The sequence below is a fragment of the Zingiber officinale genome, chromosome 8B (assembly GCF_018446385.1).
Source record: "Zingiber officinale cultivar Zhangliang chromosome 8B, Zo_v1.1, whole genome shotgun sequence".
Lineage (NCBI taxonomy): Eukaryota > Viridiplantae > Streptophyta > Magnoliopsida > Zingiberales > Zingiberaceae > Zingiber > Zingiber officinale.
In genome coordinates, this window is record NC_056001.1 from 106,756,381 (window position 1) to 106,783,370 (window position 26,990).

The 26,990-nt window shown below is 38.2% G+C and overlaps 3 protein-coding genes across 7 annotated transcripts; all 3 read left to right on the plus strand.

Moving 5' to 3' along the window:
• The first annotated feature begins 27 nt into the window (after positions 1-27).
• LOC122016481 lies at positions 28-9,532 on the plus strand. 5 transcript variants are annotated; one of them, XM_042573784.1, is made up of 12 exons: positions 28-188; positions 298-319; positions 1,084-1,154; positions 1,238-1,408; positions 2,430-2,546; positions 2,636-2,717; positions 2,794-2,904; positions 2,976-3,043; positions 8,049-8,583; positions 8,703-8,906; positions 8,979-9,071; positions 9,203-9,532. In XM_042573784.1, exons 3-12 carry the CDS (start codon positions 1,102-1,104, stop codon positions 9,233-9,235), a joined length of 1,467 nt encoding a protein of 488 aa, XP_042429718.1. In that variant the 5' UTR covers positions 28-188; positions 298-319; positions 1,084-1,101; the 3' UTR covers positions 9,236-9,532. The 5 variants fall into 5 exon arrangements, with proteins under 5 accessions (XP_042429718.1, XP_042429716.1, XP_042429715.1 ...); XM_042573782.1 differs by lacking the exon at positions 298-319 and adding an exon at positions 434-492; XM_042573781.1 differs by lacking the exon at positions 298-319.
• Positions 9,533-10,610: 1,078 nt separating this feature from the next.
• Positions 10,611-17,700, plus strand: LOC122016483 (IAA-amino acid hydrolase ILR1-like 1). Its single transcript, XM_042573788.1, has 5 exons — positions 10,611-11,014; positions 11,299-11,424; positions 13,125-13,439; positions 16,777-16,905; positions 17,062-17,700. Exons 1-5 carry the CDS (start codon positions 10,640-10,642, stop codon positions 17,464-17,466), a joined length of 1,350 nt encoding a protein of 449 aa, XP_042429722.1. The 5' UTR covers positions 10,611-10,639; the 3' UTR covers positions 17,467-17,700.
• A 4,095-nt stretch (positions 17,701-21,795) lies between these two features.
• Positions 21,796-22,699, plus strand: LOC122013386 (signaling peptide TAXIMIN 1-like). The gene is made up of 2 exons (XM_042569646.1): positions 21,796-22,068; positions 22,179-22,699. Exons 1-2 carry the CDS (start codon positions 21,956-21,958, stop codon positions 22,300-22,302), a joined length of 237 nt encoding a protein of 78 aa, XP_042425580.1. The 5' UTR covers positions 21,796-21,955; the 3' UTR covers positions 22,303-22,699.
• The last annotated feature ends 4,291 nt before the right edge of the window (positions 22,700-26,990 follow it).

The window sequence follows — 26,990 nt, forward strand, 5'->3', positions numbered from 1 at the left end:
ACGGTTCAGATGCAGTTTATCAGGAGTTTCCAATTTCGAGATGATGGTTCGCTCGCAGAGGATCCCATCGTTTTGGTCCTTCAACGGGCGGCGACTACGAGTACGCCGAGGAGGGAGTTCGATGCTTTGGACGGAAGGTATTGCCCACGGAAATTTCCACCGGCCACATCCGCAGCGGCCGTTCTTAGGTATGCACGAAACTGTATATGTTTTAAAAAGTAGGACGAAAAAAGCAGGCCCCTAATCCCTGCTTGTTCATCCCTGTCGAATATTTTTTATCGGCATTGCTGCTAGCAGTCGACACGAAACATCAAACTTGGTAAGCTCCGTTTAGTGTTGATTGTCGAGTTCAACATTTGCTAGTAGTTTCTCTTCTTAAAGTTTCCTCCAAGCCTTCGTCGTCTTTCTCCATTTTAAAAAATGGATTTTTTAGGTTTGGTCTCGTAATACCTAAAACTGCTTGGCTCGGGATTTGTAGAAAGCTATGGCTTGGTAATGCGCTGAACCTGGATCAACATGCGTTTGCACTTTATATTGATCTGCTTCACTTGACAACCTTGAGAAGAACATGTTAGTGCCGTTCTAAAATCAACTCCCCGTCTGTCTGTGGCTTCGCTTCCCTTTTAAAAATAATGTAATTTATCCCTGAGAAAAGCATAATTTGGGAAGCTTATTAGCAGTAATAATCATGTTTAGTCCTCAATATGATACAGCCAGCATTTACTTTCATTCTATTGAGCAGGCATGGCTCTAGAGAAGCCTATAATTCAGCAATTGATTCATGTTAGGTCAAGGAAGTTGAAAGAAGTGATACTTACTTATAAATTCAATTTTGACAACCACCAGCTATAGCTGTCTTATTTTTCCCTCAAAATTTTCCTTAGAACTGATAATTCATTAGTAGATTACTAGATTTTCAAGAGATAGGTATGACTCCCTTAAAAATGACAGAGTAGCTTTCTTACTGAATCATTAGCATGAAGATTGTTGTTCTCTTCTTCTTCTTTTTTTGGCAAGTAGATGCAAATTCATTCTTTTCCCAGAAGGAGATGCCTTTATGATCAAAGTTTTTGTACTATGCAGGGTGTTTGCTAGAGAACCATGAGTGCAGGCAAGTGGATAAGCACGAACGAGTTTGATCAATACTTAGAGAGGTAAGTTCATTAATTTAAGGCTTCTAGTTGTTAGGTTTAACATCATGAATGCGTCTAATTGCTAACTTTGACATGCCTTGTAGTGTCATATGGCCAAACATTCCGCAAGATAGGAAACAGTTGTTCAATCATGTTAATTCATATGTATTTTCAAGTTATGTGATGAATGAAAAAAGAAGGAAGAACTTGGTTCGATGGTTTGTGAAACAAAACCCATTCTCCACCAATTACTTTGTGATCCCTGTATGCATATGGTAAGTAGTCTTATGTTCTTTATTTTTGTGGATGCGTAAGTCTTGTGCATGTATACTAAGTTTGTGTTAGACGGTTGTTCTATATCTTAGTAAGGGTGGGCAAAAAAATTGATATATTCAATGCAAACCAAAAATCAAACTGAACTAACCCAAAAAAATTTGGATTTTCCAGGTTTCAGATAGTTTTGGGTATTCTGTATTTTGTGTTTCAGAGTTAGATTTCCAGTTTGTTTATATAAATCCGAAAAAAACTTCTATAACAAATGCATATTATATAAGTTATATCAACCATATTATATATGATCTATCAACTAACTCATTAATAATTATACATTTTATGGTATTAAATATCAATTGTATATCTGATTTTTTGTAACTAGTTAATTTTAGAGAAATTGAAAAGCCTTGACTTGCTTTCCTTGTCCTTTGCCTTCATAATTCCTATATTTTGCCTTCCACCTTTCATGATGTCACAAGATTGATCGATTTGTTTCCATCACCTGTCCCTATCTTTGTCATCTCGTCTTCTTCTTCCAAGTTGACAATTTTGTTTTGATGCCCTCGAGATGAGCATGCAAATCACCTACCTATGCCCACACCATAGATAAGCATTTAAATTACTTAGGATATCTAAAACTATCTATAAGTATCTAAATCATGATTGGCCTCTTGGTAAATTTGAAGTTAAATATGACTTAGGTCACAATGAGTTTGCTACCTTTTGAAAAAATTTTACATCATTATACAGCATGATCGAAATTTAACGGATCTTTATTTGCAAGAGAGAAGCATGAGGAGACAACCAAGGAGAGGATTAAAGAAACTGAAGAGAGTTATATTAGCAAAAAAAGAGTCAGAAGAGGTGGGGCAGGAAACAATGAAGACAATAGACACAACTGCATCTTGTTGGATTCATCTAGATTTCAATTATATTAATCCAATCATGATTCAACACAATCTTAGCTAGGAATCTTTTATCTTTAGTTGAGTCGAATAGTTGAGAATGTGTTGGCATATGCAGGAGCCATTGGAATGTAGTGATTTTATGCAATCTTGGCACTGAGGATGGTTGCATCATTATTCTTGACTCACTCATTGATATTGGGCTGCCTAGTCAGCAAGAACCTTGGATTAGAAGGTCTTTCATTTTAATTAGTAATTTCAACTCTCTCTTATTCTGTTTTCATTGATTTCAGTTGGCACTGAAGATGGCTAATTACCATGCAGAATTTTACTTGACGTTTATAAAGAAGCAGAAAGACCTGAGGATGAAGAATCTATTTACAACATTCCTCTACATGTTCCTCATGTATATATATCTTCAGTGATTTTTTTTGTTGGCATTTTTCATTACCCTTAGAATGTTAATATTCTTGTTAGTACAGATGCCACAGCAAAAAAATGCCCATGAATGTGGAGTTTATGCATTATACTTCATATTCCTGCTAGTACGGAGAGGGCTTGGAATTTTTCTCCCAGAAAAACAAAATAATAATGTAAGTTTGTTCTATAAGTCATGTGATCTTTGAGTATGAATAAAAATGAATTTTCTTTATCTGACATGCAGGAATGCCATGATTGGTTTTGGATAGAGGAATACTATAGGTTCAAACAAGAAGTGTGCTCATATCGTAGGTAATTTGTAGGATTTTGATGTTGTTTTATTGTTACGATTGCATAGCTAACTTTCTGTACCTATAGTAGTTGTTAGTATAGTACTGAGAATTTTGTTCAAGAGAATATACAAACATTTGGAATCACCATCAAGCTTGCATCAAGGATTGTCATAAGTGGGTTGATTTGTGATTCGAATCATCCAATTCAATTCAGTGACAATTTGAATCAGAATCAGTCTCATACAGTTCAAATCAGACCTATTTGGTGCGAAATTTGCGATTCCATGATTCTGATGTGGGCGTCGAGGTGGACGTCGCTATATAGTTGGAAGTAAATTAGTTACTACCTAATTAACTACTGTTATAGTGGAAATAAATTAATTATTGCCTAATTAGTAGCAAATAAATAATAGCCTAATTTAACTACTACGATAGTAGAAACAAATAATGACCTAATTAGTTTTTCTATTTTTAATTCCTTGTTTCCTTTATGGGTTGATTTTTCCTGAATCGTGTCATGTTTGTGTCATGTTTGACTCCTTATATAAGGAGTGTTATTATTAATAAAGCCGTTAGACCAGATGATATTCCAATAGAGGTATGGAAGTACCTAGGGAAACAAGGTATGGAATGACTTACACAATTATTTAACATAATATTGAAAACGAAAAAAATGTCTAATCAATGGAGGATAAGTACTCTAGTTCCCTTATATAAGAACAAGGGAGACGTACAAAATTATGCAAACTATAGGGTATTAAACTAATGAGTTATACCATGAAACTTTTGAAAAAAGTAATAGAAAAAAGATCAAGGAAGGAAACCACAGTGATCGAAAATCAATTTGGGTTCATGTTTGGAAAGTCGACAATAAAAGCTATACATTTTCTTAGACAATTAATTGAAAAATATCGGGAGCAAAAATAAAATCTATATATGACATTCATTGACTTAGAAAAAGCTTATGATAGAGTCCCAAAAAATATTATATGGAGAATTCTAGAAAAGAAAGGTATTAGCGTAACATATATTGAACTAATTAAGGATATATACGAGAATGTAACAACCAGAGTAAAGACTTCAGGTGGATTAACTGAAGCATTTCCAACAAAGATAGGCTTACATCAAGAATCGGCTCTAAGTCCCTATCTTTTTACACTAATTATGAACGAACTCACTACGCGCATTCAAGACACAATACCGTGGTGCATGTTGTTTGCAGATGATATTATTTTGATAGATGAAGCACGTGAAGTGGTAAATGCTAAACTAGAATCTTGACGGAAAACACTAGAAGAGAAAGGTTTTAGGCTTAGTAGATTAAAGATAGAATGTATGGAATTTAAGTTTAGCAATATTAGAAGTAATGAGATAATTGTTAAGATAAGAGAGAATGAGTTCCCCGGAACCGAGAGCTTTAAATATTTAGGATCATTTTTGCAAAACGATGGAAGGATTGAGAGAGATGTCTTACATAGAATACAAACAGGATGGTTGAAATGGAGGGGAGCGTCGAGTATTTTATGTGATTGTAAAGTACCTCCAAAACTTAAAGGAAAGTTCTATAAAATCGCAGTTAGACCTACTATATTATATGAAACTGAATGTTGGGATATGACTCGAACACATGAGCAGAATATGAGAATTGCAGAGATGAGGATGTTAAGGTGGATGTGTGGACATACGAGGATGAACAAAATAAGAAATAAGAACATGAGAGAGAAAGTCAGAGTTATATTTATTTAGGGAAAACTACACGTTTAAAATGGTACGAACATGTAGTAGACAACCAATAAATGCTCCAGTTAGGCGATGTGAAACTATGACAAACACGTATATCAAACGAGGAAGAGAAAGACAAAAAAAGACTTGATTAATAAAAATAAAATAAGATAAAATGTATTGAAGTATAGGTGATGATATAGTAGGAGATAGAGTTCAATGGTGTAAAAGAATTCATATAGCCGACGAGTTATATTTATTTAGGGAAAACTACACGTTTAAAATGGTACGAACATGTATTAGACAACCAATAAATGCTCCAGTTAGGCGATGTGAAACTATGACAAACACGCATATCAAACGAGGAAGAGGAAGACAAAAAAAGACTTAATTAATAAAAATAAAATAAGATAAAATGTATTGAAGTATAGGTGATGATATAGTAGGAGATAGAGTTCAATGGTGTAAAAGAATTCATATAGCCGACCCCACCTAGTGGGATAAGGCTTGGTTGTTGTTGTCGTCTTTATTATTATTATTATTAAAGAGAGGAAGAAAATTTGAGTAACTTGGACTCTGTCTAGGACGTGTTTTCCCCCTCCCCTTTTCCCCTTACGTGTTGCATGAGTACGGATCTGGATCTCGACTTGTAACTGGATCCTACACTCAGGACCATAACAACTTGGTATCAAAGCCGATCATGGGTGAGACAGATCCTATCACATCCAAACTCGATGCCTTCATAGAATGATTGATCTCGCAACAGCAAGTTCTCATGGAGCAGATTACCTTCCACTAGTGAGAACTAGAGGAGCAAATGGCTGAGTTATCCCGGACTGTTCAAGAGACAAGACGACAGCGTGTGCCCACCGCAAATAGCCCTACTAGCATGGAATGTGACCCTTCCAAAGCCTCGGAGGTCAAACCTGAACCACCAATTAGTGGCACCCTGTTTCTGCGGTACTCGAAGATGGAGTTCCCCTCCTATTTTGGAGAAGGGTATCTACTGGATTGGATTAAAAGGTGCAAAAAATTCTTTGCCAACCAAAGGACCACAGGAACCGACAAGGTTGGCTTTGCTGCCTTCCACTTGGTAGGAGAAGCCCAACTTTGATTTGATCAGATGGAACAAGAAGAACCGGATATGACTTGGAAGTAATTCAAAAATCATTGTCATATCCGCTTTGTGCCGCCTGTGAGCAACAACCAGAGAGCTCTTGATAGAAACTACCAACGACAATTCCAATCCCACCTCGCCCGGACCTCGGACCTCCGACCACAACAACAAGTTGATTTGTTCACTACAGGGCTAGTTGAAGATCTCTATATCGACATCGAACTGCAGAAGTTTGAAAACCTAGGCATTGCAATGAATATGGCCAGTGCATTAGAATGAAAGCGGTGCTTCCATCAAGGCAAGGGGTTGCTGAGCACGAATTCAGGCAGGACCACAACCAAGCTCAACACCAAAAGTGGAGGCCCTCCTTTGGCGAAGACCAAGACAACGGGGGGCATCAACAAGGAGACTCCACCTGCTTCATTCTTCAAGCATCTGGCCTGCACCGAGATGGCAGAACGGAGAGCCAAGGGCCTCTGTTTTAATTATGATGAGTCATACTCCATGAGTCACAAGTGTAGACGGTTGTTTTGGATTAAAGTGTCTGATGATGATAAAGAAGGTGAGGAAGAGGTGGAAGTGGATTCGGAAATTTCCCTCCATGCTATTAGTGGCATTATACCCTGCTTTTGAGCTTAAGGACAAGCTCAGCGTCGAGGAGGGGAGTGATGATGTGGATGCCGAGGTGGACGCCTTTGTTGAATGCCGCTATAGTTGGAAGCAAATTAGTTACTGCCTAATTAGCTACTGTTATAGTAAAAATAAATTAGTTATTACCTAATTAATAAAAAAAAAAAATAATGGTCTAATTTAACTACTGCTACAGTAGAAACAAATCATGACCTAGTTAGCTTTTTTATTTTTGATTCCTTGTTTTCATTATGAGTTGGTCTTTCCTAAATCGTGTCATGTTTGACTCTTTATATAAGGAGTGCTATTATTAATAAACAGAGGAAGAAAATTTGAGAAACTTGGACTCTGTTTAGGACGAGTATTTTCCCCTTCTCTTTTCCCCTTACGTGTTACATGACCAAGTACGGATCCGGATCTCGACCTGTGACTCGATCCTACACTCGGGATGATAACAGATTCCTTGAATTGAATCAATTCAACTTAGTCCTATTAAAAATGTTACGTGAAATTAGGGTTAAAAAATCCCTTTGTGTTTTGCCTTCATTGGATGATCATTCATGTCTCCTGTCCCCTAGCATCCTTCCTGATGGTTGTAGGCATCTTCTTTGTTAGCATCCCTTCCTTTGTTCGTATCTTCTTTGTCAGTGCCTTCATGTCTTGGCATTGTTCTCAGTAGGCATCATGGATCAACAGACCACTTCAACAGTGGGTGTTGACCACTGGAGACTAGTGTTTCATTGGCTTCTTCCCGGAGAGTCTTCGCTCATAAGAGGTCTCAGCTCCTCATCCTTCAATAATTGAGTTTGACCAGCAGACATCTTTGACACTGGACTACTTTGTCGAAGGTTGTTTCTTCAGTGACTTCTTTTTGTCTTTGACAGAAGACCTTCTTCCAACCCTCATCTTTAACCAACAACAGTATTGTTTCTTCTCAGAGAATGTCAAACCGAGTTACAGAGACAACTTCTCAACATGATTATGTTTTCTTCCTTTTACTACTTCATTGGTGTTAGTTTATTAATCATATTAGGGTAATGTATTACTGTGTTAAATAGAATGTTCTTGCAAATTTTAGTAAGTAGAATTTTTTTTGGCTTATTTATATGATTAACATGAACCTCACGATTCACGATTCAAATGATTCATGATTCGAAAGCATCAAAACAATTTTTGATTGAAACTTTGATTTGATAACCTTGATGTGCAGTATAGGCCCATGTGAACGAATACATGCCAGAATAATACAATCAACTGGAAGAATAACAAATATTGCTAAATCAATTTATGAGTTTGTCAGCCAAGGCAATGATATTCTTTACAGAAACATATTGATTTGTTTTCAAACCATGAATTGGAGTTTAATTCCATTAGAAACTAGAACTTGATTTTAATTGGAATATGAATAACTAATGTTTGGAAATCATGTTAGTTGTAGAGAAATGCCTTGGTCGTTTATTTAATTTCGTGTTCAAGTTCACTTCATATCTTCTATTATTGGTAATGGCATGATTTGTCTCAACATCCCTGTGAAATGTACCTTTGTTGCACTTAGTCTGTTTTCCGAACAAAAACAATATCAAAAAACCGGTCAAAGAAAAACGAGACAACAGACAAAGCAAGAGGAAGTTAAAGATGATGTGGAGGTGAAAGATTACATATTGCTTGATGAACAAGAGGAAGAGAGAAAGAATGAAAGAGATGTGCAAGAACAGGGACAAAAGAAAATAAAGGGAATGGCACAAGTGAGATCTGATCGGCCAAGGACTCGCTCCCAATTAAAAGAGGCAATGATAAAAGGGAGACAACAGTCATGCACATCCACAAGTGGAGATGACGTCGCTTTAAAAGGAATGGGTGAACATCACTGTGTCCTGGTTGCTTCAGCAACGAGTGCTTTGGATATAGAGACTAAGCACAAGATTCACATCCAATTCAATGGCAAAGGGAAACCTAATGATAAAAAATCTACCAAATTGTTATCTGCCTTTTTAAGAAAGATTGCAACCGACGCTGTGGATTGCCCGCTTGATATGAAATGGACAAAGATGCCAATTCAAAAGAAGCAAGATTTGTGGGCAAAGGTTCAAGTAAGTTTCGAAGAGAAGTTGAGCAAGGCATTTTCTTTGTTTAAATATTTTCCCTAAACTATAAAACTACTGCTGTGTATCTCCAATCAGAGTACTTTATGCCGTCAATTATGTTACAGGAGAAGTTTCTTGTGCCAAAATCAGCTGAAGATTATATTATGAGGTTAATGGCCAACAAGGTGAAACACCATCGGCGAGTAATTAAAGCCTCATATTATAAGGACGGTGCAACTAGAGAGAAGAACATCAAGAATCAACCAAATTGTGTGTTGCCTGAACAATGGGCAAACCTAGTTGACTATTGGAGTTCAGACTCCGCAAGGGTGAGTTATACGTCTAATATTTCTTTTCTTAAAATACTACATACCACTTATAACAATGAACTGTCTCTGAAGGAACTGTCTCGAATAAGGAAGCTAGCTGGTCGAAATAAGCAGCCAAAGAACCATAATGTAAGGAAGACAAATTTTGCACTTGGAAACAAGAAGGTAAACAATAGTCATTGGCATGCAAGTATGGAACAACTTAGCTCCATCATGCATTCGATCTTGCAAGATAAATGCGTTTCGCGAAGCACTAAGAACTTATGGATCTTGTACTTTGTTTCTGGAAAATGCAGGTGAGGAAACAGTCAAAACTCGAACGAGAGTAAGCTGTATGCTTAACGACCTGAGGCAACAACAGCAATTGGCTTGAAAGGGAAAATGGAGTAGAAACAAGCAGCATTTGCAGGATAAAAAGCTTAATTGTTATTGATATAGGCAAGAGTGTCAGACCATACTCTCTTAATTCAAAGTCGAAATCATTTCTTAATTCAAAAGTTGAAATCAAGGTTGCCAATTGATCTTCTTATTATACTGTCTCGTGAATCTTGTAAAATATGTTGGAATCTGAGAGAATGTACAATTATATACTCTTTCATTCAATAGAATTATGATAGATTGAGGAAGTTGATGTTCATTTATAATAAAAAAATGTATAAATTCATATTATTGCTTATTTAAATGAACTTTCTTGTCAAATGTTTATTACTTAGAAAATCATTTGTAAGGAATCTATTATGTTCTTGTCCTTCTTCTATGTACTATTATCACAAGAAACCTTTGAAAAATATTGAATGGGTGTTCTTTGCAAAAAGAACGCTCATAATTGAACCGCGTGGTCCGATCGCAAAATAACTCAAAATTAAAATAATGCCCACATGTGGACGACGATTCGATCTCATCCCTAAAAAACAATAATATATATATAATCCAAATATTAAAAAAAATTAAAAATAATCAATTCAATCCAATAAAATTCTTTAATTAATAACTAAAATAAATTTAAAAATAGTCATATCAATTTATTCAAATAATTATCATTCTTATAGTCCTATTAAAAGAAAATCTTAATTACTTAGAAGATCTAATACCTAAAATTAGGATTAATCACTAAAAAAGTCTAACCATTTGCATTCCTAAAACCACTACGCCGTCCTATTATTCGATATGGATCGCAATCATCAACTATTTTGTTATGCAAATTTTTTATTTTGCCCCTCAAACTTTTCCATATATTACTCTCACGATAAATCTTACTGCCCCTGAGTGATTTAAGGCGGAAAATTAAATTCTTGGGCTTTTTTATATATATTTTGGTATTAAATGCTGATGGAAGGTCATTGTCGTGTCCTCTGCTAGTTTATTCTCCACGTGCGTAATTGTTTGAATGATTAGGAAAACAATCCACAAGAAATCCCTAGAATTAAATATGAAAAATATTTTTATTTTAATTAAGTTAGAAAAAAAATATTTTTTAATCTAGAAATGCGTATTTTTAGCTAAAATTTTTAAAAAACAATTTATATCGCAGTCGATTTTGTTAACTTAAGACTAGTAATATGTCGCGTGTTCCTATTTCTGATGTACCCAGCTTGCGTTTGGCTGAGAGAATTGATTCTCGCGGACGCAGAAGTGGGTCCATCTTATTGTGTGGAGAGTGAGATGTTGGGTAAGTTGTATGCGCTCTTGTCTGCTCTCGTTTCCTTAATAAAACCCCTAAAAGCTGCACGGGAATGGAAGAGCTCGGAAGAGAAGGGAGTGGCTCGGCGATGGTTTTTGCGAAATTGATTGCTTTGGTGGCGCTTTTCGATCTGGTGAGGTCGGCGAGCGTAGCGGGGTCGAAGCTTGACGATGCGGCGGGATTCCTGGAGAGGGCCAAGGAGGCGGAGTTCTTCGATTGGATGGTGAGTGTCAGGAGGCGGATTCACGAGAACCCCGAGCTCGGGTACGAGGAGTTCGCCACCAGCGAGCTCATCCGGAACGAGCTTGATGCTTTGGGGGTGACTTATCGGTATCCGATCGCGGTCACCGGGGTCGTGGGATACATCGGCACCGGGAAGGCTCCTTTTGTTGCGCTCAGAGCTGATATGGACGCCCTGTCGTTGCAGGTTTTGGCTACTTGAATTTCATTTCATTTCTAATGCAAACATGGAGAACATGAAGTGATCGGAAAAAAGACATCTTGTAGCTTTTTCTTGATGTAAATCGATAGAAAAATTTTGAAAGAGATGAGAAAGTAAAAAATTGAGTAAAGACTGGCTGATCTAGGAATTTCATATTACTGGCGCCACAGTTTGTTTGTGACTGTTGGTGCAGTGATGTTATTTGTTTGGTAACCTTTTTTGCTTTTGGAGAAAAAAATCTTTTTTGACGCGTTGCTTACTCTGAATAGGAGGCGGTGGAATGGGAACACAAGAGTAAGGTTCCTGGCAAGATGCATGCTTGTGGCCATGACGCACATGTTGCCATGTTGCTTGGTGCTGCTAAGATCCTTCAAGAGCATCGTGAAAATTTGCAGGTTTGTCATTCACCAGAACTATTTTGTATAAAGACGACCTGGAAAAAAGTTTAGGGAGATAATTTATTGAGAAAATAAAACTTCTCCAATTAACTTGTAAGTAATTATTCAATAAAGTTTCATTAAAAATTTGCTATAGAAAGAATTTGTCAGATGTCTCATGCGTTAGAAAGTATATTCTTCAGTTTGCATAAATTATGTTTTCATGTGAAGAATTAGTAAGAGGCATCTGCTTATGTATTCAGATTCTATTTACATTTGAAAGTCGAGTGATTATTCAGATTCGGTTTATGTATTTTAACAGATAGCCAGTAAAAAATTCCTTTTTTGTTATAGTCCTCTTTGAAGATTTCTTTGAATCAATCATAATCTATTTGAGCTGAGATTTTCATACATATTGCAAATTTTCTCATATAAGATGTTTCAAGGTAGTCAAATACTTGTCCACAAGCTTAGTTGATGAAAATATCACTTAACGCCAAGCAGGAGAATTGCCCTACCTGGGACTTGATTTTATTATCAAGTGATTCTTTGCTTAATATTGTCATCATTAGATTTCCAGGCCTAATATGGAAGACGGGTATATGCATGTCAGCATTTGATGACTGAGCATCTTGTCCTACATTGGCATGGAATGGAAAGCTTAAAGACTAAGAGATCTTCGCCCTTCGAGGCATCATTTGACAAAGGGCATAACTGTTAGGATCTCACTTCTAAAATACACAATAACTAGGTGACTCTATGATAACATGACCTGGACCAATTATAACAGAATGACCTCATTATAATGGAGTCATCTGTGGGAATAACACATACTTTCATTCTTGGAATGGGAGGTTCTGATGGGGAGGCTTTTATCCCACATTAGCAAGGAATGGAGAGCTTCAATGGCTTAAAAGGATCCCCCCCCCCCCCCCCCGAGGGCCTATTCATTCATTGGGTGGATGGACTGGACCTAACCTGTTAAACAGGTGGGATCCAGCCCACCCAACCAATGAATGAGCAAGGGACCAGGACCCAAAGGATCCCCCCCACACACACAACACACACACACAAAAAAAAAAAAAACTTCATCCTTCAATATTCCTTTTGAAAGGGCAGAGTCATCATTCTCTCACTTCTATAGCAGAAAAGACCTCAAGTTATCCGTGATTCATGCTTCAAGCCTATCATCAAAAAATAACCTCCTCAATATCCATTACATATATGACATTCTAAATTTCAACTAGATCTGGAGCCTTATTTTTTATGATGCTCGAGAACCGAGATTGACGACTATTTTTGGTTACATCTGAGCATGCATCTGTGTGCATGTATTGGAAATATAAGTTATTTATTCTCAGGTTAGCAAGACAAAATGTGCCATGTATTGTATTCCACCATCATTCTTGGGTTGTATTGATTAGTAACTGCTTCAATCCATTCTATTACCTTCATTTTAATTAACTGATGTTCCTCACTTTGCAAAATTTCCTATTTCTTCCATTTCATCTCAAAGCTAGTTTGCTGTTTTATTGGAAGAGCAAAGCATGTCAGTGTGGTCTCTTAATTATTTCAGATATAGAACCTTCTAATTCTTCTATGAGTCTACTGATATTATGCCAGTATGGATAAGTTATTTGTTCTAGTTTTCAAGATTTTATTTGATTGCTTTCGGCTAGTTGATTTTAATGCTCAAACTGTGCTTGTCCTGGAAATAGGGAACTGTTGTGCTCATTTTTCAACCTGCGGAAGAAGGAGGTGGTGGGGCAAAGAAAATGATAGAAGCTGGAGTTGTTAAAGATGTTGATGCTATTTTTGGGTTTCACGTAGCTCCCGACATACCTTCTGGTACTGTAGAATCAAGGTCGGGTCCAATAATGGCAGGGAGTGGGTTCTTTGAAGCAGTTATAGGTGGAAAGGGAGGTCATGCTGCCATCCCTCAACACACAATTGATCCAATTTTGGCAGCATCAAATGTAATTGTGAGTTTGCAACATCTTGTTTCTCGTGAAGCTGATCCATTGGATTCACAGGTAAATTTTCACACTAGCCAACCCCACCTAGTGGGAAGGCTTGGTTGTTGTTGTATTTATTCTTTCAAACTCCTTGCTTATATCTGTCTTGGCAACATTTTGATCTAGGTTAATACCATTTCCCCCCTTTTTCCTTTTTGCCTCTGTGCATGGCTAGGGTGTTGATGGCAAAATGATTACAAGAAGGGTCACAATATGAACTTAGACAAGCATAATATATGTGGGCCTAATAAAACAAAAATGTGCTAACTTAGAGCCTCTAGGGAGATAAAGTATTAATTTTCAACTACCTCTCCATGTTTTGGTTATATTATTGCATCCAGACTGTTAATAATAGTGAAAAAACTGACTTTTTTGCAATATGCTGTCTCCTCCAGCAGTTAGCATACAGCATATTGGTCTTTTGACACTGAGTTCATTGTTATCATTAAATCTCCTCATCATTTGTCTTTTGCGTATCATTTGACAAACCTTCTATGGATAAGCTGTCCTCTATTATGAACTAAAGAATGCTTGAGGTAACTTAATGCAGGGCATTAGAATAAACCTTTTTTTCCAAATAACCCAAAGTAAATTGAAATGTTTGAATTATATAAAATTAATAGAATGTAGTGTTAAAAAATATTAAAATTTGGAAACTGACCTTGTATCTCATGGGACAAAAATGTATATAGAATCCCTTTTATTCTCAAAATTATTGAAACTACAAGTCTTCCTCTTTCTTTAAGAAGTGTCATCATGCTTGTATTCTATTACCATATTTTTTCATTGATTGGATGGTTAAAAAGGAGATTAGTCACTCAAAGTCTTCTTCTCTACTCTAGTACTCTTTATCTCAAAATATGTGATAGCTTTACTGTCTGTCTCTATATATATATTTTTGAAGTAATAGCTAGGATTTTACTGTCATTTAACATTTTCTCCTCTTTTATTTCTTTTTATAATAGCTGGACACCTATTGGCTTTTGATTTGCAAGTTATCTAAATTTTTTCCTCCATCTTTGTAAGCTTCATATTCTCACAGCATTTTTAGATCGAGATGCTAGATGCTTAATACTTGTCCAATGAATACTTTTTGATATCTTCGTCAAATGGTTTAATGGAACACATTTATCTATTGTATAACAAATTGGGCATGATTACATATCTTTCCTCCGGTTCAAGTATTAATTTAGTTTCATATCAAATCAATTTCCTATGAAGGGGAGACTTGGTGTAACGATAAAGTTATTATCATGTGAGCTTGAGATCACGGGTTCGAGTTGTGGAAATAGCTTGATGCAAAAATGCTGGTTAGGCTACGTACAATTGACCCAATGTGGTCTAACCCTTCCTCGAGACCCCGCATTAGCGGGAGCTTCGTGCACTAAGCTAATTTTTTTTTTTAATCAAATCAATCTCCTACATGCTTAATAGCTCTGTTATGTTGTTTGTAGCCAACTCTCTCACTATAGATATCTATTGAATAATAGAGTATGTGAAAATGATTATTTCATCCTCAACTGTAATTCATAAAAACAACGAAAAGAGTTGACTAGTTTTATTTCAAGAATATCACTATATGCATGATTCGTTGGCATAAATATATGTAGCAAAGCCACTTGTATGGAACAATGTGTCTTGTCACATCATTTATTGTGGTACTATGTTCAATGGCGGAGCCAAAAATCTTACAGCCCGGATCCTCTGGACCGCTTTTTGCGGTCCAGGGGATGGTCCCTTGTTGTGGATTGGTGGGGATGAATAGTCCCCACCTATTTTATGAATGGGGATTATTCATTTCACCAATCCATATTAAGGGGCCATTCACTGGACCGAAAAAAAGCGGTCTAGAGGATCTGCCCTCAAAATCTTATAACCCCTAGGCTGATCGGAAAAAAAAAAAAACATCACCTATTTTCCTCTCTTTTCTTCTCGGGCTAACCTATCTTCCTCCCTTTTCTTCTTGGGCTATCCCCTCATTTTTTTCCTTTCTTCCGTCACAAATCTGACAGCTGCTCAATATCATCGGTGTTGGTCCCTCGGGCTACAACCTGGGTAGGCCATCACCCGGCTCCACTCTTGACTATGTTGAGTAACATGTTGACAGTTCTATAGATCATGGCAGCACCTCACCCGCTAATATTTGGATCTCTGATACAAATTAATACCTGGTGTATAGATATGATAGCCATTGCAACATCCTTTTCTGCCAAAGTTAATTTTCCTAATTTGTTTTATTGTAGCACTTTTTGTAGAAACTCTGTAACCAGCCCGGATCCTCTGGGCCGCTTTTTGCGGTCCAGGGGATGGTCCCTTGTTGTGGATTGGTGGGGATGAATAGTCCCCACCTATTTTATGAATGGGGACTATTCATTTCACCAATCCATATTAAGGGGCCATTCACTGGACCGAAAAAAGCGGTCCAGAGGATCTGCCCTCAAAATCTTATAACCCCTAGGCTGATCGGAAAAAAAAAAAACCTCACCTATTTTCCTCTCTTTTCTTCTCGGGCTAACCTATCTTCCTCCCTTTTCTTCCTGGGCTATCCCCTCATTTTTTTCCTTTCTTCCGTCACAAATCTGACAGCTGCTCAATATCATCGGTGTTGGTCCCTCGGGCTACAACCTGGGTAGGCCATCACCCGGCTCCACTCTTGACTATGTTGAGTAACATGTTGACAGTTCTATAGATCATGGCAGCACCTCACCCGCTAATATTTGGATCTCTGATACAAATTAATACCTGGTGTATAGATATGATAGCCATTGCAACATCCTTTTCTGCCAAAGTTAATTTTCCTAATTTGTTTTATTGTAGCACTTTTTGTAGAAACTCTGTAACCAGCTCAACATAAAACTTATTGTGAACTTTACTTATCCCATACATTTTCAGATGTTCAACAAATAGATATCTAGCAAACGTGGCATGGCCTGTGAAATGCTGTATATGTTGAAGTTACCATATTACAATTGCATGATGCTATCGCCCATTAACACGGTCTAGTTTGTGAAGGAAGTTCATGATGATGTGGTTCATCGTAATTCTCCTAAGAAATTTGCCTTCACCCCAAGTGTGATTACTTCTGGAACAATACAACAATCGATATCCTTGAAAAGGAAATAGCCAGTGTAACAACAATTTCAGATACTCACAAAGTACTGGCAGAATCATTTGGTTATTTCTGTAGGAAAAAATCACAGCCATTTAACTTTTCTAAGACCCCACAATCATTTAGCTATTATTTCCTGGATTCTCGCCCTTAGAGACCCCACAATCATTTAGCTACTATCTGCAACTCTGTTACTTATAAGTTGCATCATCTGAGAATAAATTTCTCGGGGCCTTTTAATTGCAGGTAGTAACAGTTGCAAAATTTCAAGGAGGTGGTGCATTCAATGTCATTCCTGATTCAGTTTCCATTGGCGGCACCTTCCGTGCTTTTTCCAAAGAAAGCTTTTTCCAACTCAAACAACGAATCAAAGAGGTTTGAGATTCAATTCACACTTCTCTAGCTCCTTAGTTTACAACAATCACACTCAACTAAACTAAAGATTTGATAATGGACATGGAGACAGTTTCATGTTTGATAGATTTAGTGTATACCAATTCGCTTAAATGTTTTTTCCTATTGTTTTCTTAGGTTATCATTGCGCAAGCATCAGTTCAAAGGTGCATCGCAACTGTTGATTTTCTCGACAAAGGTTATCCTTTCTTCCCTGTTACAGTAAACAGCAAGGCTCTTCATGGCCATTTTCAGAAGGTGGCTGAACGTATGCTTGGGGCCAACAACGTAAGAGACAAGAAACCTGTGATGGGATCAGAAGACTTTTCGTTTTTCAGCGAGGTTGTCCCTGCTTACTATTATTTCGTTGGGACAATGAACAAATCAGAGGGACCCGTTTACCCTCCGCATTCCCCATTCTTCACTATCAATGAAGAGGCACTCCCATACGGCGCGGCGCTTCATGCCTCACTGGCAATGAGCTACCTCTCCAAGGATCATACCACTTCACCATTGACGGCAGAGGTTCATGACGAGCTCTAAGTTCTTCTCGACTGTGCCTACTGTCTTTCACTTAAAATGAAGCCCGGTATGCAGGTTTGTCGTGTCTAGCGAAGATCATGTTCTATGCTTAAGCTTCATACCAGGCAAATTCTTGATCGTACAACTGAATATTCTGTATTTTTTTTCATATCAAATGTTGGAACCTCCATGTAATATATGAATCTACAAATCCAAGGTAGCCAAACATATATTAAGGAATGAATTATTATGCCACTAATGTTTGTTAAAAGAGGCTTTAAATAAGTTAACATTATTCGTTAACAATAATAGCTTAGTGTTTATTTCACATGATATTACTTCCCGAATACATAATTTTGTAGAGAAAATTTATACTGTGAAAGTATTTCTTATGTTTGTTTCTTAGAAGTAGACACAATTTGATTTATCAGTTCTATCAAAACATAATCTGAAAGAAACAAGGCAGTGAAAATGATAAAGGGTACAGGTTACATTTCTTTTTCTTTATTCCTAAACTTGTATTACATGTAAATCATTCAAGAGGAAAATTGTATCATTAGTGAACAAGAAAAAAAAAACTACTCTTGAAGCCAGGAAATTCCATCACCGCCACAACAACCGGAAAGATAGAAACCAGGAAAGGAAAGAAACAGCCAATAGTCCCAGCCAAAGAGTAACCCGACGCCAACCAAACGGGCAGGGATCTTCTGGTCCAGGATCCCTGGACCAGCCCTGGGGTCCAGAATTTTCTGAACAATCTCTGTCGATACTGCATGACATCACAAACTCTTTCTGCCAATGTAAATCAATTTAAAGCATGAAACACTGATTAACAAGTGATCAGGAAAATACGGTCGAGCTTTTCCTTTGGATACAAAAACATTTTTATCGATCATTACATACAAGTATACGATACAGTGGGATGATAACAAAACTAGTTCTAATCCCTGTGTAGTTTCTTTGAGCAAATAAGTGGAGTCTGACTCTGATGAGGTTTCAAAAGCCCCTCATGTTAAAAATAATTCTAATGACACAACATTGAGATTTAATTCCATGGAAGATTCAACACCATGGACATAAACGAGTTGGTACTTGAGTAGTAAATTGCTACATAAGAGCAAGGACTGAATCCCTAGGGATTTTATTTCCTTTCATCTAACTATAGGACCGACAATAAAGGACGCTTGAGGTGAGCATAATCACCCCTTTTGCACCACTAGTTAAAACATCCCACAATACCTAGGATTGAGTCTACTTTAACGTCCAATCTTACACTCAAATAAAAGGACTGAGCCATTAATATGCCAAATAACTTTTTTTTAAAAAAAAAATTGAAAGTCTAAGTTACTGATAGTTCGCTCACTAGCATCATGTAAGACCTAAAACTCCTCTGGGCTAAACTAAGGCATCATTGGGACTAGCATCATGTAAGACCTAAAACTCCTCTGGGCTGAACTAGGGCATCATTGGGCATGACATACGCATGCACCACGAGATTACAATAGATGAATATTGTGGACTATCAGAACTTATGTACACGACTAAAATTATTCTAACTATGTTATTTGACACTAGATTATGAGAGCTTTTCCTTTCTATTGGAGACTATTCAATGCAACAATAACAATCAAGTTTTATTTTACTGGGTGGGATTGGTTATATGGATCCTTCTATGCTATTGGACTCTATTTTCTATTATATCATTATTTATATTTAAATAAATTTTATCTTGTTTTATAATTAATAATCAAGTTTTTTTTGTCTTCTTCATTTGTTCATAGTTTCATATCGCCTAATTGGAGCACACGTTTGCATCATCTTAAACGTGTCTCTCGAAGTTTTTCCTCATTAGATGCAACCCCAACTTTCTCTCTAATATTTTCATTTCTTATTCTGCGCATTCTTGTATATCCACACATTCACCTTAAGATTTTTATTTTATACTCATGTGTTCGCATCATAGCCCAACATTCAACTCTATATAACATAGAAGTTCTAGCAATTTCGTAACTATTTCCTTTAAGTCTTAGAGGTACTTTACAATCACAAAGAACACCTAACGCTTTCCTCCATTTCAACATTCTCGCTTGTATTCTATGTAAGACATCTCTCTTAATCCCTCTATCCTTTTACAAAAATAATCTTAAATACTTAAAACTATCAGTTATAGATCATCTCTTATCTTAATAATTGTCTTATTACGTTTAATATTCCTAAACTTAAATTTTATATATTATGTCGTTACTCTACTAAGCCTAAAACCTTTTACTTCTATCATTTCCCGCCAAGAGTCGAGTTTAGCATTTACTCTTTCACATGTCTCATCTACCAAAATAATATCATCTGCAAACAACATGCACCGTGATGTTGTATCTTGGATGTGTCATGATTAGTGTAAAACGATAAATACTTAGAACTAGTCTTTGATATAACTCTATCTTTATGGAAAACACTTCGGTTAATCCTCTTAAAATCTTCACTCTTGTCATTGCATCCTCATATATATATTCTTAATTAGTTTAATATACACTATGTTAACACCTTTTTTTTTTCTAGAGTAGTCCGTATAATTTTCCTTGGAACTCTATTATAAATTTTTTCTAGGTCGATGAATACTATGTGTAAGTCTTGCTTCTGTATAATTTTCAATTAGTTGCTAAGAAGATATATAGCTTTTATCATCGATCTTTCAAGCATAAATTCAAATTAATTTTTGATCATCATGGTCTCCTTCCTTAGTATTTTTTCTATTAGTATTTTCCAAAATTTCATGTTATGACCCATTACTTTAATACCCCTATCGTTTATATAATTTTGTAGTCTCCTTTATTCTTATATAAGAGAAGTAGAGGACTTACCCTCCATTGATAAAATATTTTTTTAATTTTCAATTACAGGTTGAATAACTTTGTGAACTATTCAATACCTTATTTCCCAATACACTTTCATACATCTATCGAAATATCATCTGGTCTAACTGTTTTTCTATTTTGCATCTCATTTAAACCTCGCTGTACTTCTGAAGTTTAAATTCTACAATAAAAATTTGTATACTTATTTGACTTACTTAAATTACCTAAATTAAGTTGATCATCTAAACTTTCATTAAAAATTTGATAAAAATGCCTCTTCTATCGCTCTTCCTAATCATTTAGGAGTACCCTATTGCATTCATCTTTAATATATCTTATTTCGATAAGATCTTTTGTCTTCCTCTCTCTCACTTTAGTTATTCTATAAATGTCTCATTCCCCTTGTCTTATATTCAATTTTCGACATAAGCATTCAAAAATATTATTCTTAGCTTTATTCACTGCTTTCTTAACCTCTTTCTTAGTTATTATATATTTTTTAAAATTTTCTTCATTCTTACAAGTATATAATTCCTATAGGTTGTTCGTTTTTTTCTTCACTTTCTTTTGAACTTTCACATTCCACCGTCAAAATTCTTTATTTGGTGGTGCACGTCCTTTTGACTTAATATACTTTTGACTATTATTTTTAACTTTGATATTATTTTATCCTATGTCATATTTTAATCTTCTAACGGAAGATAAAAGAAAAAGAATGGCAAGCATACACCTAATGGAAGATTCTTAATTATTATTTCACCTTTGTAGCACTATTTTCCTATGAAATTTCTATGAAATTAGGTTGATCATCTCAAGCTAGACATTATCAAACTTGATTAATCATTTTTTTTTTTTTGGATAAATTGACGGAGACACTGGGACGATAAACGTATTCGTATTTTGCCTTGAGAGCTAAAATCCATCCCCATTCATCTAATAAATACATTACGAGCACAGATCTCCTGGACCACTTTTTTGTGGTCCAGGGATGTGTCACTCGTATTTACGGTCGGATCGTGGTCGCGATCCGGTCGCAAATTGTTACAATCCCTTCCTGGGTTCATCGTCCCCATCAGATTATAGTTTTTGTTCGGAGCGGGCGGTCGGAGGTCGTCCGAAGGCCTCCGGTGGTGGATAAGTGACCAGGTTACTGAGTGCCAAGCAAAGATGTCCTCCGGGCGGCCTCTAACCGTCCGCTCCGAATAAAAACTATAACCTGATGTGGACGATGAACTCAAAAAAGGATCACAATCATTTATGACCGAATCACAATCATATTTCAACTAAAAATACGAATGATACATCTCTTAGATCATGAAAAATGGTACCGAAAATCCTGCCTCATACATTACCGTACACTGGACGTTTGTTGCACAACAACTGGGTGGCATCAGCCCGAAGACGCACCCGCGGCGTTAAAATGTGAGATGCACGTGATCAATTATATGGGCCTTATATGATGTCCACCAACGCGTCCAAATAGGCCTGTGAAGCACTACTGCACCGCTGCACGACAAACTGGACGCTTCGCTTTCGTCTTCGACTACGCCGCCTACCAAACAAACATCCTTATCCTCTTCAATCGCTCGTCTCCCGATCTCATTCTCCACTCGCCGCTTAGGATTGAGGATTCAAAGTTCGAGGAAGATAGAAGAAGGATGTGCTTCGAGAGCGACAGCGAGTGCCGGCCGCTGGGTTGGTTGCTCGGCCTCCCCTTCGCCTTCCTCGCCCTCCTCCTCTCCGTCGTCGGCGTTCTGGTCTGGATCGTCGGGTACGTACCGTGGTCCAAACCCTAATTACCCCTCCCGTCCGATCCTCTAATTCGTTCTATCTAGAACAGTCGATTGAATGAAAAGAGTTCTGGATCGAAACTAATTGCAGGTTGCTGCTCTCTTGCGTCTGCCCCTGCTGCCTCTGCGTCACCATCCTGGTGGAGTTCGCGATCGAGCTCATCAAGGCGCCGCTCCACGTCATGCGGTGGTTCACCAAACAAATCCCCTGTTAGTCTTATTCCGATCGTTGATTCATGCGAGACGATGTTTTCCGGGTCTGTGCGATGATTCTTCTTATCTTCCCTTCTTCTACGACGAATTTCTACATTCTTGCAAGCAATTGAGAGGAATAATTCGCCCACGCGGGTTATCTTCGGAGGACGATTTACTCCATTATTGAAAGCAGAAATCTGTTTCGGTTGGCTAATCCAGTCCGTTGGTAGTTTCGTTTCAGTGGGGAATCTTGTTCTTGGAAAAAGCAGGATGAATTATGCCATAATTTGTGATTGTTTTCTTTTTGGAATGTAGTACCACTACCAGTCGGTGGTTCACAGTCTCGCTGTTCAATAATTTCTATTGTTGCCCCGTGGATTGGCGTAGTTGGTATTGATATTGATGTTTATTTTAATAGATTTTGAATTAAGTTCTCAGCTAGTATAAAATGACTGTGAGCTCCCCATGCAAATGATTGTAGGCTATGTTAAATTATCCATGCGATTTATCTGTCGGACCGGATATCCGGAGAGCAGATTTCTTGATCTTTGTTTTTAGATTAAGAGATGGATCATTTATAATTATTATAGGATCGTAGTTAGAATTCGATTTTAATTGATTACAATTTTTTCTGGGTTTAACGATCTTTTTATATTACAATTTAGTTCGAAGAGGATGATAAGAGGTTGTTCGGAGGCCATCGATGGTGAACAAATGATTAGGTTATTGGATATTGAGCGGGGATAGTTTTTTAGTGATCTTTGATCGTCTTGTCTAAATCAAATTATAATCCGGAGGAGACGGTGGATTAAAAAAAATGATAATTAATTATGTTCAAATCACAGTCGTAATTAGAAATGAGATCCTCCGCTCTCTCGGATATATGCTCCATTAATTTAATACTTTGGTTCCTCAATTTTTTACAGCATGTAATATTATGCAAATGTATTGTAATCAACCTTGACGAGAGCATCCACAATAGCTTAGGATATTTCTCTCAAATATTTATGGATCTCATTTCTACATCATTTTTTAAATATTCCACTATTTAAATATCTCAACTTTCATAATAAAATATCCCACCAATTTTAAGTGGAGCCCATCATATTCAATTAAAAAAAACAAAAAGTAGTAGCAACACACTTTTTGTGGGCCCCACATGAGGAAATCACCGGGCACATATGTGTGCCCGGTGATTTCCATTAATCCCTCAAATATCCCTCACAATGGGGGATATTTGAGAGGGGGGATATTTGAAAAAATATCCTTTCCAAATATTCCTCATTGAAGATGCTCTGATTACATCAATGGCCTTGTCACCTTTTTTTTCTTGACCGATGCGACTATAAACAGTAAAAGGACGTTTATTATTCAATTGTAATAAATTGAAGGACACTTCAAATTATTATTTTTCGAAAATATATTTATTTTCATAACAATTTACGTAATAATAATAATTATAACATAAAATTTGATTATTTCATTTTTGTGAGAATTATTATTATATTAAAATATTTTTTTAGAAATTTAATCAAATTTATTTAAATATTAATCATGTCTGAGAGCTGAGTCAATGGACGTTGGGGATGTGACGCTTTTGTTGACTGGTTGAGGACTCTGAAGACAAAAGTCTCCTGCTGGTGTGGACCTGCAAACACAACGTCGAGCGGGGGAGGGGTTCTCCGGCGACGGCCCTCCGACGCTCAAGTAAGATCTCCGACGAAAAAAGATTAGAGCAAAGAAGAAACGAGAACTGTAACTACAGTATATATGTGAGCGTACCTCCGCCGAAGTCTAGGGGGTCTTATATAAGGCTCCCCAGAGGCGCGTGCACGCTCCTCGAAGCGCGCACATGATCCCCGAGACGTGCACGCTCCTTAAAGCATACCCGGAATGGGTGTGTCAGAAAAATGTGTCTAACGTCATACCTTAGTAGCACAAACATATATCTGACGTGACAGTGGAAGTTTCCCCCGTACGATTCCCTGTCTAACCATGCCACCGACCATGCCTCTTGTCGGCGGCACTGGTTCCTAGGAAGATATCACCAACTGCTCCCTTTGTCCTTTACCGGGCCGAGCGTAGGAACCACTCGGCTAACGCCTTTCCCTGGCCGAGCGAAGGAACCGCTCGGCTAACGCCCTCCAGGCGACACCAAGGTCGGACCGACTCGGATGTCCGCTCGGCCGATGATTTGATGTCCGACTCTGTCTTGTCGAGCGAGGGAGCCTTAACTGTCGGGTTGTTGTCGTGTTCCTAGGTAGCCTAGCGGGATGTCTGCTTGGCCTTCGTCTCTTCCCACTCTGCCTTATGAGCGTCGGAAACTCAGTGCCCGGTCGAGATGTCGGGTCTGTTATTCTTCCTGCCGCTTGGGAAGGTATCTCGCCTGATCGGTCCCCTACCCTGGGTGTTGACCACTTTGACTTCTGACCATTTTGACTTCCTATCATGCGGACCTCATTTACCACCGGATTACATGCCTCCTCCTCAAGTCTAGTCGAAGGAGGCTGCAAGTCCGACTGACTGGACAAGTAGTCTAGTGGACGGCTGGCTGGTCGGCTAATAGATGAGTGGGATCCCGCACGGCTACCGTATGACTGATCTTTCTCCTCGGTCGGTGCTTCGTGCCTTTGTACTTGGATATTTTGGATACTTTTCCTCACCGCTTCCGAAGGGGCGCGAGCCGGCCGGATAATGTTGACGTTGTCCGCATCTCCTCATGATGTGCGCAAATCACCTCCATTAAGGCCGAGCACACGCTCATTAAATGCTACCCTGTGGGAGGACACCACGTGTCATTGGCGTAGTCACCGCACGTTCGAGGTGACAGCTACTGATGTGACGTTTGACGGTTCGAATTCGACGGTCGGATGTGCACTCCGATTCTCGTGGCCTAGATCACACGGCTCCGTTCAGCCGTACCCTATCTTTATAAAGCCGCCTCGCCGACTCCTGCTTCATCGCTGTTGTTTTCATGTTCGTGTGTTCCGGCGATTGTCCGCGTTCAGTGCCCCGGCGATTCCCGACTTTCTCCTCTGGCGCTCCATTTTCCTATAAGCTTTGCCTTCTGTTCCTTCGTCTTCTCTTCTGGCCTTTACTGTTTTCCGGTGTTCCATCGTTCTATTTAGCGAACCCCTTGTCGATCCTGCTCCGTTTTTCCGGCAATCCCCTTAGCGAATCCTTCTGCTTCTTTGTTTTCTGACTATGGCCAGTTCCTCTCAGCTAGGGGTGTAAATGAACCAAGCCGCCCGTGAGCTATTCGAAGCTCGATTCGATAAAAACTCGTTTGAGCTCGTTTAATGAGGCTCGTTAAGATAAACAAACCAAGCTCAAGCTTCGCAATACTCGGCTCGTTAGCTCGTGAACACGTTTGTTAAGCTCATGAACCAACTTTTAAATTTAAAAAATAATAATTTTGATATTAAATTTATAGATTTTACACTCTACTTATGAAAAAATATAGACAAATATATTAAATTTATTTATTATAATGAAATTATAAATTTTAGTAAGAATATTATAATTTTATCTAAATATATAATTTAATTTTTAATGAATATTTGGATTTATAATTTATACTTATTAAGCTCGTTTAGGCTCGATAAAAGCTCGAATAAGCTCGTGAGCCATGAATATATTCGTTAAATAAAGCTCGAGCTCGGCTCGATTATAAACGAGCCAAGTTCAAACATTTAAAAGTTCGGCTCAGCTCGGCTCGATTACACCCCTACTCCCAGCCAGTCGACCCCCGCCCCTGGTCTCTGGTATACCACCATGGAGACCAGGTTTGATGCGGGTGATGTGTCACACCTTATTAACGCTTTTGACATCCCGCCCGACCACGAGATTGTCCTGGTCGGACCGTCCGATCGGCCACACCACCCGTCGACCGACACTATCTGTTTCTTCCGAGACCAGTTCGTGGTCGAGCTCCGGTTTCCCATTTATCCATTCATAATCGAAGTTTGTAATTTTTTTCGAATCTCGCTCGCCCAGCTCGTCCCCAACTCCTTCCGCCTGTTGTGCGGTGTGGTGGTGTTGTTCCGCGTGCACAACATCCCACTGACCCCTCAGGTCTTCCACTACATCTACCACCCCAAACAATCCGAGTTGGGCACCTATCTGTTTCAATCTCGTATTGGCCTGGTTTTCTTCAACAAGATGCCCTCCTCCAACAAACACTGGAAGGAGTACTTTTTTTTATTTAAGACTCCCCGAGCGGCCCCACTTCTGAACTCAATGGCAGACTGCCCTGCCACCCCCGCCCGAGCTGAAGAGGTGCAAGACTCAACCGGATTACCTCCACGTCACTAATATGTTGGTCGGGCCGAAGTTCAACATTCACAAGTTGTTACCAGAAGGCGTGATGTACATGTTCAGGCTAAGTCCGAGCCGAGTGAAGCTCCCGAGCAACCTAGGTATGGAATTTCTCAATTTTCTTCCTTTGAGTCTAACTGATTTTGTTCTTCTCTTGCAGCCGACATCATGATGCGTGCCCGAGCAGCTGGTATAATGAAGACTAAGTAGGTCGAGATCGAAGCAGCTGCTGCTAAGGAGATGAAGCGGTTCGGCTTGACTCCGGTCGGCTCGCAAGAGGGCACAACTGGGGAAACTACAGTTGCGGGTGACAGGACCGCTGAAAGGACACCCAATGTAGGAGGGGCGATCGAACCAGGCTTGGTTCGCGACACCCCACCCGTCATTCCTG